General features: G+C 32.9%; 1 protein-coding gene and 1 long non-coding RNA gene across 2 annotated transcripts in view; both read right to left on the bottom strand.

Annotated features, from left to right (window-relative positions):
* Window positions 1–8,927, bottom strand: part of LOC127721224 (fasciclin-1-like) — a 41,884-nt gene extending 32,957 nt beyond the window's left edge. Inside the window, exon 1 of the mRNA XM_052227903.1 lies at window positions 8,747–8,927. Coding sequence (XP_052083863.1) covers window positions 8,747–8,872 — 126 coding nt within the window. The 5' untranslated portion in view covers window positions 8,873–8,927. The remainder of the gene's footprint in view (window positions 1–8,746) is intronic.
* Window positions 8,928–14,784: 5,857 nt separating this feature from the next.
* Window positions 14,785–18,496, bottom strand: LOC127721223 (uncharacterized). The gene is made up of 2 exons (XR_007991081.1): window positions 18,423–18,496; window positions 14,785–16,754 (listed from the first exon to the last, which is right to left on the bottom strand). It is a non-coding gene; the product is annotated as an uncharacterized LOC127721223 (long non-coding RNA).
* Between the last annotated feature and the right edge of the window lie 1,017 nt (window positions 18,497–19,513).

The raw sequence follows: 19,513 nt of genomic DNA, 5'->3' as shown, positions 1-19,513 counted from the left end.
CTTAAAAAATAATAAAAATCGTACGTTTGCTCCCAAATATATGAATTCAATAACAATATAAATGTATGAAAAGAATGAATTTCCTATTTCATTAGTGAATGAAATGTTATGACAAAATGGATTTTGTCTTGTTATTAGATATATATATATATATATGCATATATTTTGGATTTTTTTTTTAAATTCATGATTAGGTTTTTATATTTGTCTCTAATAGTGTTGGTCAGGATTAAACACGTGTCACAATATGATCCAATCGCAGCTTACCGTCCAAAATTGGTGACATAAGTTGAATGATTTTCTTCAAGATTTGCTGGCTATTTGAACATGTATTACACGGACACTTTTTATTTATAGGATCAATCGTGCATTGGTGAGTTGATAGGGATTCTATCTTTTCATTAGATTTGATTTTTTTATATATATTTCCTGTCTTTTTTATTGAAATATAAACGTCGGTACCAGCATTTCTTTACTTTCAGCATTGTCCAAAATACTATTCATGTCCATATATTGAAAAAAAAATACATTTACGGGCCGACCATTTAGCTTCGAAAGGGGGTATGTTTTTTTTCTGAGTAAGAAAATCATTTAGTTTTTCAACGCTATCACCCAAATATTTTTTTTCGAAATTAGCATTATTATATACGGTATTCGGAAAATCAGGAATCAGAACATTATTTTGTCATCTGATTGACCACAATATATTTTTTTCTCACAAAATTGGGGATCAGAATATTTTTTTAGGAAAAAAACATAACTCCCCTTTTGAAGTTACATGGTCAATCCCTTAGTGTACTGATATGAATAGTAATATACTGGAATTGTTTGAAAAAAAGATAGTTATTGATGCCAACGTAAATATTTTAATAAAAAAGACAAGAAATATGTCGGTGAAACAAAAAGTTCAAATCTAATTGAAATTTAAAGTGCCCATGAACTCACTGATCATGCACGAGTGATTCTATTCATAAAAAGTGTCCGTGTAACAACTAAAAAGTGTCCGTGTCAGTGTATCATCTAAAAAGTGTCCGTGTAACACCCGTTAATGTACTATTTTTCTATAGCTCTGCTGGGGGCAAAGACGTACAATTTCAAAAGTGGGACAATCGGGAAGACACCATATATACACAGTGTTAGTGACATAGACTTCAAATACTTAAAAAATAAATAAATTATCATATAATTTTGTTCCTAACATTGATCACTTAATCATTAAGACAGCATAAAGGGATTTCAAAGGGATATAATAAATGTGTCATTAAAGGATTATCTTGTTAAATGCCTGAGGGCTCTGTGAGGACAAACATAAGTTTGAGAAGATTTGAATGCAATAAAAACATTTTGATATTAATTAGGTGAAATAACAACCACAGTTTGGTGTAAAAATGTTGATTGACATATTCAATCTTTCATTGAAATACATGTACATGTAAGGTGTGTAGAATTATGAAAATTTCATCTTCATATTTTTTCCATTCATCTATTGTTTAATAATAATTTTAGAAGATTTTTTTTAGGGCAAACTATATATAATGATTTAATACAGTACTTAACTGTGACAATAATTTTATTCAATACTTTCTTTTATTTTTGTTAATATTTTATTTTTATTTTACTATATTCTTCAATTTTATGTATTTTACCAATTTGTAATGAAAAGTAATGTACAGTAATGGAGGCATTACATTGATTTTTAACTAAAGTAATCATTACATTACATGTAAATGTAATGGAGAAAATGTGCATTACAAATTACTTTGCATTACATCAAAAAAATGTAATATTACAATGCATTACAATTACAAATTACCATTACCCCAGGCCTGCTTACAAAGACTGGCACTTAAAGCGTAGAACCTCAACAGTATGAACTTGAATTCATTTTCATTATCAATGATTATTATTTCACTTAATTTTTTAAATCACTCCTTTCATCTCTTGAAATTCTGAGAAACAAGAATGTGTCTATAGTACACGGATGCCCCACTGGCACTATCATTTTCTATGTTCAGTGGACCATGAAATTGGGGTCAAAACTTTAACTTCAAATTAGAAAGACCATATCATAGGGAACATGTGTACTAAGTTTTAAGTTGATTGGAATTCAACTTCATCAAAAACTACCTTGACCAAAAACTTTAACCTGAAGCGGGACAGACTGACGAACGAACAAACGGATGAACAAAAAACATAATGCCCCTAGGTGGGACATAAAAAGTTTTGTCTTCTAAGGTAAGGAACTTCCGACAAACAAAGTGGTTGATATCACTGTCTCACTGACTGATGGAAAGATTGGAAGAGTTGTGTACACAAATTCAAATCATATTCTCAGGTATTGTGGTAAACAAAAAAAAACCCACTTAAAACACTATTTCATTAAGTTTAGGTTTTTGGTGTGGCTCGTGTTGCAAAGTTTTTAGTTTTCTATGTTGTGTTTTGTGTGCTCATGTTGTCTGTCTTTTCATGTTTTTTTTTGTTGTTTAATGTCACTTTAGTTTTGATCAACTTATTCTTTTTGTTAACATTATTCTTTTTCATATCTAAAAATCTTTTGCCCGTTTTTTTCTGAAACAGAATCACTAATTTTTCAAATTAAATAAAAATATCAACTGAAATTTTGCCTACATTGATCTACCATGATGATAATTATACATGTGGCATTCATGTGGCGTCCTGCATATATTGTACATGCATGATGATATTAAAGACCAGAACAAAATAAAATATGAGGCCCCTCATGGGGTGACCAAGTAATCACATAATCACAAATTTTTCGCCAATATAATCACGTAATCATTAATAATTTTTTTAAACAAGATAATCAAATAATCAAAAATACAGTCTTAGATTATCAAATATAAATCATGAAATATTTGGTTGGTAATCAAATAAGCACTATAAAAATGGCCAGGTAATCACATAATCAAAAACCGCATGAGGAGGCTCAAATATATGTCAAGGATTTCCTTCATAAAAGTTTTAGGGTCATTATCAGATTTTGTTTGGTCACAATACAGTAGATATAGTGTTTTCACTGAGTCTGGTCCCAGCGTTATTCATAAGTTCTTGCAGAAGTTCTCAAATTGCAATTTAACAAAGAGGAAATGAAGATGATTCAACTAGATTTTGATCGATTCTGAAGTGCATTTCGATTAAACATGTTAAATAAGCTATGCAACTAAAACTACCATGACTACTTTAACTGTTATATTGAAGAATTTTTTTCAGAAATCCTCATAAAAACGTCTAAGTTAGTATGAAAACCCTTTAAAACACACTTTTGTTTAGCCCTACATTATGTGGTAAGGTACAGGTACATGTAGCATTACTTTACAACATACACGTATAAGTTCTGTGAAGCTATAAAACACTGTAAAATTTACAGCATAATAAATATTGTTACAATTATAGTTCTTGTAAAACTGAAACAGTCATAAAATGGTACTTTTAACTTAAAGTTTTAATGTAATATTCCCATGAGAAAATTCACTGATTTATATGAGTGTTGTTAACCTGCATGTATGACTTGTTTTATTATCTTAAATAATATATATATGCACCATGATTTCGTGTATTTTCATATCTTCGAAAATGAACATTTTAACCTACATTTTTTACAATGTATGTTGTTAGACAACATGTAAAAATGATGTACACATATATTCATTTATGGTAAATTGGCTGACAATGAGTGGAGGAAAAATTTCCGTTTTTTTTTAAAGGATGGAAGGCTAAATTAATACATGTACAGGGACACCATGGACACCACATGCAAAAACGCTGATATCAATTATTATGAATTTGATAATTCATGTAATTACTTTCAGGACTTTTTAGCTCAGTCTAGTCTTAAAATTGAAATTTCATTTAATTAATATACAATGTGTTTATTATGGCATAATTATCTTAAACATGTTAAAAAAGTAAAAACAAAAGAAGAAAGTGCCCATTGGACACAGATGCCCCTGCTTGTGAATATGCAATAGTCAATAGTCAAATGGCAATTCAGCAATTTTTTTCCAAAATTATGAAGGGACATACATTGAAGCTCACAATTCCAAAACCATGAAAGTGACGCCCCCAAATTAGAAATTGATCTGTGTTTGGTGGTATCATAATGAGCATTGTGTTTAAGTTTCATAACATTTGGTAGAGGCAAACTAAAGTTAGAGAAACGGAAACCCAATTTTGGGAGGTTGAAGTACCTCAATGACCATTTCACCTAGCAGCAGGGGCATAAAAAACCCAGAAATTAAGAAAACATTTGGACATTACAACATTAAATCACCAACAAGGGTTCAAATTTGCTCCAAATAATGAAAGGTCCAAGACCATTTGAAATTTTAAGTGAAATGTCCTCCATAAAAAAATCAATGGTCATGTATAAAGCATCAGTGTAAAGAATGGTAGGTCCTTGACTTTTCCAATTTAAAAATGAAAAGTCCTCTCCTAAAAAAGACAGGTCCCGAACCTCGGACCCACACTAATTTGAACCCTTGACCAACATGACCAACACTAATAAAGAGTGTAGGATACAGACTTTCAAATATTTCAACATTTCATGATACACTAGAAGTAAATTTTTCTCTCTTGCATTGTCTAGCATATCTTGTTTTATTATGTAACATCTACATTCACTACCATAAAGTATTAAATTGCTTGATCAAGGTACAAAAGTAGTCTTACAAATACAGCGGGGTAAAAATAATCTGTTTTTATATTTAAGTCTTAGAGGTTTATTTTAATTCAAAATAAAAGACAATAGTTCAGGTAAAAGTCAGAAATCAATATCATTACAATACAGGATCATAATTTGACTAAAGAAAATGTTACACAAAAATGTACATGTACCACTATATATAAATAAGAAAATGTGGTATGAGTGCCAATGAGGCAACTCTCCATCCAAGTCACAATGTATAAAAAGTAAACAATTATAGGTCAAAGTACTGCCTTCAACAAAGAGCCTTGGCTCACACCGAACAGAAAGCTATAAAGGGCCCCAAAATGACTAGTGTAAAACAATTCAAACAGGAAAACCAACAGTCTAATCTATATAAAAAACAAGAAACTAGAAACACTTATGAACCACATCAACAAACGACAACCACTGAACAACAGGCTCCTGACTTAGGACAGGTGCATACAAATGCAGTGGGATTAAACGTTTTAACAGGCGCCAACCTTCACCCTAACCTGAAACAGTAGTGTAACATCACAACATAAAATAGGTTTATAGAAATTGAAGTCTCAACAGTTAAAGGACAGTATTGTAGGGTCTTTTTAAAAAATATTACAATAATGGAATAAGATAAGATAAGATATTTTTTATTTAAATTAAAGGGCCCATAACAAATGCATGAAGAGCAAAGTAATTTATTACAGTGATTTTTTGCAATGCCATGGTAATTTTCTGGTTTGCTTGGGTTACTGCATTTTAAAATTGGTGACAAATATGCGGATGACCACTGTGTAGGTATTGAAGAATCTATGAGAGTACATGTATACAAGTATTGTTAGCATTAATAACCTAATTAAATTATTTAATATGTTGATAAAGCATGATAATTGTGAATCAGCAAGGTTTCTTTAGAGAAGTACATGTACTTAAGTAAAAAAGATTTAATAATTGTTGAAAAGATTAGTTTTAACTGAGTTTAAAGGAAATGTCTCGACTTTCATAATTTCATAACCAGGTACTTGAGAATTAACTTAAATTGTAAGTGGTAATTTTGTAGTTATAAGAGAATATTTCTCTTGCAGACTTAAGTGAGAATGGATAGAAAATGACACCTTTGAAAGGGGATGGTGGTACATTGTACAAGTATATCAGTTTTAATTATATAAGTACATTTTTACATGTATTTAATCAGATGGGAAATGGGAGAGACAGGACAATATATGAATAACATTTTAGTTTATAACTCCTTGTAATTTTAAAGTTGTTTCAATGTCAGAATTCTTTTTTTTTAATTTTAACAATGAAAATAGTATATCCCCCTATTAAATATACAATAAATTGTTTAAATTTCCGCCAAACCAATGCTTAAGATTAAAGTGAATATAAGAACTTTATAATTGACAGATGAAAACAGAAACTATAGAAGAACTTAAATTGACATTAATGGCAATTGTTAACGTTGTGTGTGAACATTAAGATGCATAAATTAATTATAATCCTGGTGAGCAATTTAATATTGACATTAGTGATTCTTGCTATATCTTTAAAAAAACAATCAAGACAATAGTGCAACATATCTTTTTTGAAAATAAAATATGAACATTTTAACAATTTTTTTATAACCTGATTATTCGATATTGTTTATTTATAAATAACATGTGTCGCTCTCGAAACGCCATGTCATCTTATTATCTTTATATAACACTTCCATGATTATACAATACACAATCACAAAAAAACAACAATACTGGTACAATTCTCTGATAGGTCAGGAATAACCATGAATTGGTGGATTATACCTGATTTGACATATACAATGTCATGAGATACACCAATTGAGGTATAATGAAGGTTTTATCCAAAAAACATTTTTAAGAGATATATTGGAGCATCTTTTTGCATATTTACCATAACAAGCTTTGATGACCACTTAGTCATGTTAGTGATGACATGTAATTGATTTTAACACTTTGTGCTGCAAATTGTAAGAGAAATCTAAAAACTAAAACGACCCTCTTTTTCTGACTTTTAAATTTAAAGTTTTCATCTAATAAATCTCATTTTTGTTCTGTAGTCTCGATCTTCCTATCCATTTTGACTAAGGGGACGACCATTTGATATTCTGGGGGGGGCCAGGAGGATTTGTTTTTGATCGGTTATTTATTTTTGTAAACTAAGAGGACAGATTATCTATTTTCTGCATTGTTGAAGCAAGATTTTTCATTTTCATTAAAGCAAGGGACTGATTATTTATTTTCACAACTATATTTATAATATTTGAAAACATACAATTTTTAAATTCATTTTTTATTTTAAATAATACATGAATAGTCCAATCATTATGTACCATTTAATCAGAATTAATCATCATCATCTGTAGAAATGAATCTTTTGAATTCCCAACTGCATATACATGTATTGCATACATACAAGATATTAAAGTTTGGCTGTAATTAGTGTCTTTTAAAAGTATTGCAAATCATTTATGCCGAGCGGAGCGAGGCTAAAAAAAATTTGAAGGGTTTTGGAGCCGCTGAAGGCCCCAAGTTGCTATAGAACTAATGATGCAAAATGTGTTTCCCATACCCTTTCTTAATCTGAAAATGAAAGTTCTGTTTTAATCATTTTTTGACAATATTTTGGTCTCAAAGCAACATGTATAAATTCAGTGTAAGACTTAAGTTTTAAGGAACAACATCAAAAGACAAAGATAAAGCAAAAATTTAATTCACATAGTTAAGTTTGTGGCTGCTGTTTTTTTTTTAAACTCTTGATCAAGTTAATAACAAAATTACTAAATTACAAAAGGAATGCAACACTAACAGAATACAGAAGGGCAATCAATGAACAAAAGACAAATAAATAAGAAACATTGATCCCGTAAAAACGTCTGAGGGAGAACAGAACTTGCTTCTTGCAAGACACTTGCCGTGAAAACAATTTGATATGAAGACAAGCTTTTGGTTTTGAAATTTCCTACATGAGGCATTTGCCTGAATGTAGTTACTGCCATATGTAATAAAAGTGAGTTAAGTGTTCCTGAGACAATATACCTCAAGTTAAATGAAACCCATTTTTCAGACATTTCAAGAATTTTAAATAATATTTATACTTTTATTATTCAAAGATTTGGGAAGTGATTCCCGATTTTTTTTGAAAAAAAATTTGAATTTTATGAAGAATCTGGTGCAATCTCATGCTCTCAAATAGACCTGCCGAGTTATTTATTTTTAATACATTGCAAGTCAGGTTATTTATTTTCAAACTACCACAGAACAAACCATTTATTTTTGTGATTATCAAGGCTGAGTTATTTATTTTCAAAATCCTCCTGGCCCCCCCCAGAATATCAAATGGTCGTCCCCTAACAAATCATACTGTTAGAACTGATGCAGACTTAAAGGAAACCAGTCATGAATATCCACCTGCAATTAGTGGATAATACCTCTAGCTATTGCTTCCAATTTCCTGTTCTGCCTTATGTAGAAATGTGGATTATAGGTCTAGGCAGCACAGGAAGTTGGAAGCAATTACATGTCATTAATGAGAACTCATCAAAGCTGAAGATGGTATACAAGGTATTTATAAGTAAAAAGATGGTCGAATTTCCATTTTTTTAAAATTGTGATGTAAACTGCATTATACCTCAATTGGTGTATCTCACTATACGTAAATTGGTGGATTATACCTGAATTGAGGTATAATCCACCTATTGATGGTTATTCCTGACCTGTCTGATACTGGATTCTGGTTTTTTTCTGCATTCAAGCCTCTATAAATTTATATCAAATTAAGAGGATAAGACTGTTCCAATATAAATGTTATGACCCATACGTTGTAGATACAACCTCCCCCTTTTTATTTCATTAAAAAATAAACCAAGTGTCATCGACAACGATTCTTAGAAGTGCATTTTCATTTCGCAGGAAAATTATCCTCCTCATTGTTAAAGCTAAAAATAAAGTCGTGACATCAAAAGACAAATATAAAGGGTATGTGATTCATTGTTTACGTCGCCATTTTTTTTAAATTTTACCTGAACAGGTATCGAATATTTTTTACCTTTGATAATCCCTGTGTCCTTTGTAAGACTTCATAAACGGTATCTGTAGCTGTGGGATCATCACTCATATAACAATGAAATAAACTAACACACAAACAAACAAACAAGTTCACTTTCCAGTCCATTGTAGGACTTTTGAATTATCCCACCTGTCACATGCATGGGAAATAACTCTGTAAATATATAAACAAGTTTGGAAAACCACTGTCATCTGTGCACTTGACTAAATAGATCATTGGTTTAATCTGTTAATATTATGTATGTCTCTGGTTTGATTAATTAAATATATCACTTTAGTTTTCTTGATTTCTTCTGTGTTTTATGGATTAGATTAAATTAGATTCTTTATTGAGATTGAATTGAATTTCCATAGCAAAATTAGCAAATATCAGAAACTGAAAAAAAAACTATGCCGATCATTTATCAAACGTATGATTGTTTACTCTAATATTAGATAACAGTTATGTTTTCGTTGTTTTGCATCATTCTGTTAAATGGAGATCCGGTTTTCACACTTAGTGGGGGGGGGGATTAATCTTTTAGATGTATATATATACTTTATTCTGATAAACCGCTGTAGATACAAAGGTACAGAACATATATAGACATTATACAATATTACAAAGGTACATATGTTGAGGAAATAAACAATACAGTAGAAATACATAAATATGTTTACATGTTAAAAAAGTGAAGTGTATATAAAATGGAATTAAGACCTTAAAATAAGACCGAGGAGGGAGAAGGGAGTAGGTTAATTGAGAGAATCCAGACATATTTTTTTCGATATCACAAACTAGTCAAAACATTTACTAAATTTTATCATCGGTATAAGGACATCATTCGTAAATATAGCTCAACATGCAGACTTCTTATACGTTCAGGTATTTCACATCCAATTTTTTATGGAAATATTCTTTATAAAGCACAAAAATGTCAGTATTCACCTCTGAAGCTAACAAAACCTTTAAATAGACTTATTAAGAAGGGATATAGTTACGATACTGTTGTCCGGTCATTAAAGATTGCATATTTTGGCGTTAATATTGATTCACTTATAGGGTCTTTGCATCGGCACTAAACACATTTATTTAAAAACCAGTTGTTGGCCAGACACGGGTTATGTTCTTCTCATATATGTTTGTTTAGGGGCCAGCTGAAGGACGCCTCCGGGTGCGGGAATTTCTCGCTGCATTGAAGACCTGTTGGTGACCTTCTGCTGTTGTCTGTTCTATGGTCGGGTTGTTGTCTCTTTGACACATTCCCCATTTCCATTCTCAATTTTATGATGGTATGATACTAAACCCCTAACGGGAAGGATTGTGCCTGATATTCATATGATGAAGACATAATCTTTCAATCAGTTTAATTGAAGTCTGGAGCTGGCATGTCAGTTAACTGCTAGTAGTCTGTTGTTATTTATGTATTATTGTCATTTTGTTTATTTTCTTTGGTTACATCTTCTGACATCAGACTCGGACTTCTCTTGAACTGAATTTTAATGTGCGTATTGTTATGCGTTTACTTATCTACATTGGCTAGAGGTATAGGGGGAGGGTTGAGATCTCATAAACATGTTTAACCCCGCCGCATTTTTGCGCCTGTCCCAAGTCAGGAGCCTCTAGCCTTTGTTAGTCTTGTATTATTTTTAATTTTAGTTTCTTGTGTACAATTTGGAGTTTAGTATGGCGTTCAATTTCACTGAACTAGTATATATATTTGTTTAGGGGCCAGCTGAAGGACACCACCGGGTGCGGGAATTTCTCGCTGCATTGAAGACCTGTTAGTGACCTTCTGCTGTTGTCTGTTCTATGGTCGGGTTGTTGTCTCTTTGACACATTCCCCATTTCCATTCTCAATTTTATATAGGTGGAGCAGTTATGGTAACTAAATTGGGTTCTAGTTTTGCCTGTTAGTTTGTTTGTTACCCGAAGGACAATATATTTTCAGCAGTTTCAAAGTTTTATATATTCTTAGATATGAATAAAAGGAGATGTTGGTATACTTCAACGAGATAGCAACCCCACATTTGTCATGATAATGGTCAACAAACAGTCTTCAACAGTAGATAGGTGTCCATCATACAAAACGTCACACTTTAAACTTAGCCTCCTCATGGGGTATTTGATTATGTGATAACTTGGCCATTATTAGTAATTATTTGATTACCAGACCAAATATTCCATGATTATTTGATTATCTAGGACTGTTTTTTGGATTATTTGATTATCTTGTTTAAAAAAATAACTAATGATTATGTGGTTATATTGGCAAAAACATTGTGATTATGTGATTACTTGAACACCCCCTTGAGGGGCCTTTAAACCGTCCTCGAGTCTATACATACCGTAAATGAATGTAACAGAAACAATCAATTCTAAAACTCAATTCTCGAAATAACGACAAATGTTGATACGAACTACTACCTCCAATGCGAGATGTACGTGGGTTCGATTCCCGGCCGGGTCAAACCAAAGACTTGAACATTGGTGTTTGTACCTTCTCAACCAAAAACACACCATTTGGGAGTATAGGATCAAAGGGGGAATATTATTTTTCTCATGCAGGGTAATCAGAGGCGGATTTAGGGGGCAGGGTGCCCGGCCTCCCCTTTTCTTGGAAAAATTTGGCTGATTATATAAGGAATCACTGAGGCTTGACTGGAGCGGGACCCCGCTTAGGCAGTCAGTGGGCCTTCCCTTATGAAAATTTCTGGATCCGCCAAACTATGTCTCTCTCGGTGTTTAAATTTATTTAACTTGGTCTTATCTTAAATATAGTCTAGGTTGTCTCGTGATAACACTCTCTTATCGAGTGCGGAAGGTCGTGGTTTATAATAAGGTTCCCGGCCGGGTCAGACCAAACACTTAAAAATTAGTATGTGTTGCTTCTCCGCTAAGCATGCGGCATTTATGAGAAAGTCTCTAGTTATTTTATTTATAATTGCCTGGTTTAGTGGTTGCGTGCTCGCCTCACATGCTGGACGTCGTTGGTTCGATCCCAGGCCGGGTCAAATCAAAGACTTGAAAATTGGTGTTTGCGCCTTTTCAACAAATTACACACCATTTAGGAGTGTAGGATCAAAGACTAGTCGGCACCGAGTAATAATAATATGCCCGATTATGGTGACCCGGCTCAGTGTGCAGACCGATAACAAAGTATAGTTTCTATTTATATCACATTGACATGTTCTTGCTTTCGTATGCTTGTAATTATTACGACTGGCCATTAAGCATCAATCCATCGATCCATTCACATAAATGTGGATGCCTGTAGTGTGACACAGTATGATCGCGTATAAATGTAAGTTCAGACTTTGTGATTTGGGTTTTTTTTAATGAGCTTGTTCTGCTGATGTACTTGGTCCAGAACTATGTAAAGGAATGCTCTGTATTCTCTTCTTTTTACCGGCAAAGTGTACATCTGTTGGCATTGAGGGTGAAACTTAATATATTATTGTAACTGTAAATAAAATTTTCTTGGAAAATGATGTCTTTTAAGAATTGATATTTTGATCAGTGATATTGTAGTGAGTAGTGTTCCAGATGTTAAGACCTGTTATACCATGAAAATAGTGATTTTGTGGAAAACAGAAATTTATTTTCACCCCCCCCCCCCTTTCCCCCCCAAAACCAATATGGGAATATGACCAAATTGTGTATGTAAATGAAGGTCTGGATGGGGGTTTATAGAATAGAGAATAACGGGAAAAAAGTACAGAATAAACGGCAACCAGTAGAAAAGATAGTCACAAAAAAGGATAAAGAAAAATAGTGGACTCAAATATAAAGAGCAGAGCATAATGGGGAAAAACAAATAAAGACTAGAGAAAAATGGTATAAAGAATAATAAATAAAGAAATGAAGGATCTCCATCCAGACCCTCCGAAATGATACCCTTGAACAGTACGCCTATGGTATTATTTTGTCTGAAATCTATCATACGACGGTAGAACATTCACGCCAGTCTTGTAACAGTATCAGATATGCAAGTAACTTATCTTCCCGAGACAAAAGCCCTTTATTTAAGCCTATACAAAACTTGAAATGAAGATTTGTTTAGGGCTTTAAGTGGTACGAATGTAAAAACATATATATTGCGAATCCTTAAATTTTTGTTCAAGATTTAGGCTGATCAGGACACACACGACGTTGTTAGCTGGTTTTCGACTTAAGATTGAATGTCCCTTTTGTATCTTTCGACTCTCTAATACACACATTTCTAGACAAAATCTTCTGTAAGAATGTTTTTTTTTAATAATCAAAATTCTTTATTTAGACATAGAGTATGATTTAAGTATAGTTCAATATTCGTGACCAAATTTCCAAGATAGACGTTTTTAATTGTATGTTTTCATCTGTCTATCAATTGGTTTGTTCACTTGAGTAGGCCGACACAGTCTTTTTCATTAAACTATTGATTTCGTCAAAACTCTAACTCTAATTTTGTACTTAGACTGAGTTGTCGATAAGATAAAAGATAAAAGCCAAATCTATCTATGGTCAACTTAATTGGCCGTATTGAAATTAATAACAATATAAAAATAAGAAGATATGGTGTGATTACCAAAAGACAATTATCCACCAGAGACCAAATGACGTAGATGTAAGAAACCGGGTGATGGTGGGGCTTTTTTAACGACCTTGACTGGCCATAAAGCCCTCGCACGGTCGGTTTAAAGGCGGTCCGAGTTGACTTAAGCTTTATAGACTGTCCGATTCGACTTATTAACAGTCTGAGTTGTCTTCATATACGGTCCGACTTGTCTTTTTGTAGACGGTCAGAGTTGTCTGTGGGCCGACTTGTCTCACTCCCGAGCTTAGTACAATAGTTGTGCGCATTCTCAAACCATTTTATGAAAAAATTTCTTACAGGACAGTCGGAATTTAAAACAATACAAGCCATTGTCTTTTGCTTGTAATTAAAATGTTGTATGAGGACTTTTACTAATGAGAAAGTTTTAGAAAAATAAAATATTTTTTACATGTTCATGCATCAAATAATTGATGTCTTAAGATTGTTTAAAATAATTTCAATTTACCAGAAATTGACCGTCAGTATATTTATAGGAATCAGGAAAGTCTTTTATAAAATGGCAAAATCAAAAGCGCAAACACATCTAACGAATGGAAAACAACTGTCATATTTCTGACTTGGTACTAAATGTCTATTTTTCGTTTTACGCATGAATTGGAAATATATTTTTGCTCGTGCAGCCTTTTCCTTTCTTCTCGTATCTTTTTTTTTATGTTTGAAAGAGGATGTTGCAAATATTTCCATCAATGTGCGTTAAAACTCAAATTCATTTAGAAGTCAGTTTCAATACAAATTTGGCAGGTACATCTGTCTCAGGTAGAGTCAAATCAGTGGCGGATCTAGGATTTCCGAAAAGGGGGGGACCACTGACTGAAAAAAGGGGACCCTCTCCCGTCATACTTCAGTTAATTCCTATTAAAGCTACAAACATTTTCTCCAAAAAGGGTGGGTGGGGTGGGGCACCCGGTCCCCCTAAATCCGCCTCTACAAATGGTCAGTCATACAATGTTTTTCGGGATTATATTGCAGTTGTAATTTTTATTATTAAGATTATTCCCCTTACTCTAAACAATTGAAAATTGTATTTGCACGTCGTGTGTTTTAATATAGAAGGAAACCGCTCCAACGTGATTTTGTTTCAATTTCAGCTACTATAAAAATAAGGAGATGTTGTGTGATTGCCAATGAGACAACTATCCACCAAAGGTCAAATGAAGTGGATGTAAGCAATCATAGGCAACCGTACGGCCTTCAACAATGAGAAAAACCCATACCGTGTGGTCAGCTATAAAAGGCCCCGACATGAAAAGTATGAAACAATTCAAATGTGAAAACTAACATGACTAACGGCCTAATTTATATCAAAACAGTTTACGAAAAACAAATATGACAGACATGAACCAACGACAACCACTGAACTACAGGCTCCTGACTTGGGACAGGCACCTAAAGAATGTAACGGGGTTAAACATGTCTAGGCAATTTTAACCAACAAGTTGACATACATTATGTCTGATTTATTACCAAAACAACAAAGAAAAAAAAATATTGCTATCTTATCTATAGCAGTCATACATTTTCTACCAAAACGATCAGACGAAATCAAATAAATTGTTACTCAGCTTTATTTATTCAACAGCCTATTTTGTTTTAAAGAATTGAAATGTTGCGGCAAAGGTATTATCATGAAAGCAAACCAAAACGAGCTCTTTTTGTTTCCCAATGAAAATTCCAGTTGGAGAATTGAAACCGCCTTCGGGTCTTAGAATTTCTTCAGCTGATTTGCCATCGCGTGTTATTTTCAGAATATTGCCTGATGAAGTTCCGACAACAAGGATATTGCGTTCATAGTCAACACTTACGCCACTCGGACATTTTAGGTCCGACCTCTTGAATTTCCAATAAATTTGCTGTTCCAAATCGCAACACACTACTTCGTTTTTCTTCCAGTCGGTATAGAATAAACGCGAAGACTAAAATGCAATGTATTTAGCGTCATGAAACTTCATTTCTATTGTTTTGACAAGTTTTCCCTTTAAGTCAAATATTTGGAATCCAACTTTCTGGATTGCAACAATTAAGTTTGGATCGTTGTAAGTTATAGCGGTACAAATGCCATCTGAAGTACTGAAATTCTCCATTACCTTGGGCTTTGATGAGGAAATTTCTATAACCTGAATTGTACTTCGAACGGGGAAATTCAAAGCTACATATTTATTTGCAACCTCACATACATCCCACGGGTTATCAAACAATTTTATTGTCCGAGATTTAACACCATCGCTCTGATAGACAACAAGACACTTATTTTCATATTCTGTGAATACAAGCTCTCCATTTGAAAGAATTGTGCATCCATTTATATTGATGTAATCTGTTGATTCAGTTACGAATTTTTGTTGTAGTGTCAGCTTTGTCGTTGAAGAAAACCTTGTCGTTTCGGTCACTCTAGATTTAGGGATAAAAAGTCGATCAGAATCTTTAGCTTCATGAGATTTGCTTTTCCCACCTCTAACTGAAGCGCTTTTCCCTCCCTTAGCACTAATTCCGCGTTGATCTTTACGTGACTTTGCTGTCCAGGTTTGAGCTTGTGAAAACTTAGAATCGCAATGGTTCTCACATATGATGTGTGTTTCAGCAAACTCTTCCATGAACGACTTAACATGCTTAATATTTAAGTCCCTTGTAAATTTTATGTCATAATTCCCTAGTCGCTCTCCTATTCCTGATATAGACGATCCAATAGAATCAAGTCTTTTTTGTAGTGATCTAGTCCCGAGAAACATCTGTAAGTCAGATGCAAATTGTTTCATATTAGAAAGATAATCTCTGATACCTGTGCACTGAACGGTTAATGCTTCTAGTTCATTGTATTTTTCTGTTATTTCATTTTTACAACGATCAGATGATTTTGCAATACTTTCGAAAAGCCTTTTTTCAAAAACATCAAGGCAAGTAATTATACTTTTTCGAAATTCTTTAACCTCAGATTCTAATTTTTGGCGTTGCTTTTTGATATTTTCGTTGTTTCGTTGATGGTCTTGTTTCAAAATATCCAGGGTTTCAACAACAGAACATAAACTCTCTTCAAGCTTTTTAACAGTAGATGATTGCTTTGAGTTTCAGTTTACAATATTTTCAAGTAAAGATATTGGTGGACGACAATCAGGATGATTTCTTGATATGCATTGGACGCAACAAGGTTCGTTGTGAAATGAAAAAAATAATCTAGTTTCATATTATGCTTATCACACATAACACTAATCGACAAAGCAACCGACGGTAACATCTGGACTTCTTCGATTGAATTAAGTTGGTGACTTTTTGTCGATGTTTGTATTTTGTGATATCCACTGCATTTACAGCACAACGATTCCTGACAGGATGGGCACCAGTTTATAGCAGGGTTTGATTCATTGTGAGCCAACCTACAAGGTGTGCAGAATTTTCCTGGCTTAGCCATAGTTTTACCTACAAATACAAATTTAAGTATTCTGATACAATAAATCTAGGCAACAGTTGTTTAGCGATGTTCAAACCTCATAAATCGATTGGGAAGATACATATTAAGTTAAAAAAAAACAAGAACTGAGGGAATCGAATGAATATAAAAGGAGCGGGAGCGTCGACAGGGTAAGCGTCTCTTGCTATGTAGGCATCACCGCCATGCGAATCCATACTCAGTCAATAGGTAGTTGTACACAATATATTATGGTATGTATTGATGTAAGACCTAAAAATTGTAACAGACATCAACAATCGAAAACCACCGGACATGATCCTTGCATCTACAGAAAAATGAAAGAAATTTACGTTGGGTTAAATATATTTATGAGCACCCAACCCTTACAAATCAGAGACAGTGGTGTAAGCGCTACAGTGTTAGAACATTATATGAAAATAATAATATGGTCCATTCGTTAGATGTGTTTGAGCGTTTGATTTTGCCATTTTATAAAGGACTTTCCGTTTTTAATTTCCCTTGGAGTTCGGTATTTTTGTTATTTTACTTTTTAGAACAAGTTATACAAAAAGAGGCGGATATACCAAAGGGATATTTGAAGTCGAAAAGAAACTGACAACACAATGACAAAAGTGAAAAACGACAAAAAGACTAACAAGTCCATAAAACAGAACATAGAATACTAAACACAGAGCAGCACACACCCCATCAAATAATGGGACAGTCTCAGGTGTTTTGAAAGGATCAGCAGATCCTTCTCCACTAGTGGCACTTGTCATTTTACTAATGGTAACATACAAAGAAATGAACGAGATCGTGGTTACGACATTTTGAACATACCTGTGACACAGGTATTCCATTACGGTCACCGTCAGCAAACTCGCGATGTCGTCTATAAATAAATATTTTTAAGGGATGACTTCAATTTTACCACTTGGAATCCTTGGTTTCATACCTTCCTTGTTTAAAACAGCAACCATCTTTCATTCAAACCATGATAGAAAGCACAAACCAGGGGAATATCGTATCAACTGGAAGATATATACTCTATTTACATGCGCTGATTGCTACAAAGAACCGAAAAGCTCACAATTTGAAAGCTGAAGTCATCCCTTTTGTCGCAATGTTTTGTTTTCAAGTCCTATATGATAGATGCATTCAACATACTAATAGTCAACCAATAGGTTGAGGACATCATCTATTTGTCGGAATGTGAAGTAAAACGAAATGCAAGCATCTTTTCTTTCTTCTTGATAAACTCCTGTATGAATTCAGCCTCACATGAAATAAATTGAAAAAGACGAAAAATATCAGATGGGTTGATTTGATTGACCAACTTTCTTCTTCAAAAATCTCATCTCAATCATATTGGTTTCGTTTCTTTGCAGTCAGAAAATATTTTTAAGCGTGTGTAAAGTGATCACAACTTGATATTTGATCATATTTGGTAAAAATTACGAGGTATTAAGATTAATATACAAAACATCAAATTATGTACGATAGACGACCTTTCCTCTAACAGAACTATTAACGCTACATTAAGGTTTCTATTCATTACTTCAAAAACATTGTAGAATCATGTCGTTCCTTCCCCCCTAATGTGACGTAAATCTGTTATAAATCTATAAATGAATAATCTATTTCATCGAACTAACTTGTTGAAGTTGAATACGTACCTAGAATTTGACTGTTTTCATATTAACTGTTCGTCCATTTTGTTTACAGTTATGTACAACACGCCATTAGTGAATACTCATTACTAAAGTTTGACAATTGAAAGGATGTATTGATATTCTGATACTTGGGTTTCACCTACAATGTTATTGTGCACAAAAGAATACAAATAATACGGGTATCATGCTATCGACAAAAGAAATAACCCCAGTCTAGAAAAATCATAAACGGATCCAGTACTTTATTAAAAAACGGGTCTTATTTCGTCTAATTTATATTCATGATATTTGTGAGACTAAATAGTAACCTAACTGTTATTTTAACGAAAAAAATCGAAAACGTTGAATATTTTATTTTTTAGCCAAACAAAATCTTTAAAGCGCAATTTACCTTGTATCACCTTTATCATGTTTATCAAATAAAATGTTCAAACTTAGTAGTCAATATCAACAAGAGGACAGACGAAGGGATTTCGTGTTTACGATTTCGTTTTAGGTGTTTTGAAATTGGATAGTTATTGAAAAATATCTTCTCATGTTTGTTATCAGATGATAACTGTAAAAGGATATTAACTTTAACTTTTATTATTATAAGGAGTTTTAGGTTTCAGTCATACAAAGGGAAAAGTGAAGTGAAGTTTATTTCGTTCATTCTGTCATACGGCACAGATATAGAACATGTAGAATATATAAAACAAGTTGCTTTCTTTAAAAAAAGAAATGCAATCGTAAACCCAAATGCTTGTTTGGCATTAGATATAAGATAGTTGTTTTAAAAAAAAGATTTATTGTTTTATATCATTTTTGTTATATAAGAATTAGAAACTGACAGTGACTGTTTACTTAAAGTAAATACTGTTCAATGTGGGGTGAAATATTCTTGTTAAAGGAATATTTTTTTCTCTCCTCTCTCCCGAAAGACATCATGTTAAGTCACCCACTTGATGTTCCATTCTAAGATGCTGGTTTTTGTTTTTAAATTAGAGTTAGTTTTTAGGCTAAAGTTCAAATGCAAATGTGAAGAAATTTAATCAATTAATGATTATATGTGTTTAAGAAATGCAAAACGTGAACCTGTAAAATAGCCGTTTTTA

This window comes from Mytilus californianus, unplaced genomic scaffold (genome assembly GCF_021869535.1).
Source record: "Mytilus californianus isolate M0D057914Y unplaced genomic scaffold, xbMytCali1.0.p SCAF_12, whole genome shotgun sequence".
Classification (NCBI taxonomy): domain Eukaryota; kingdom Metazoa; phylum Mollusca; class Bivalvia; order Mytilida; family Mytilidae; genus Mytilus; species Mytilus californianus.
This window is presented reverse-complemented; position numbering and strand designations above follow the sequence as displayed.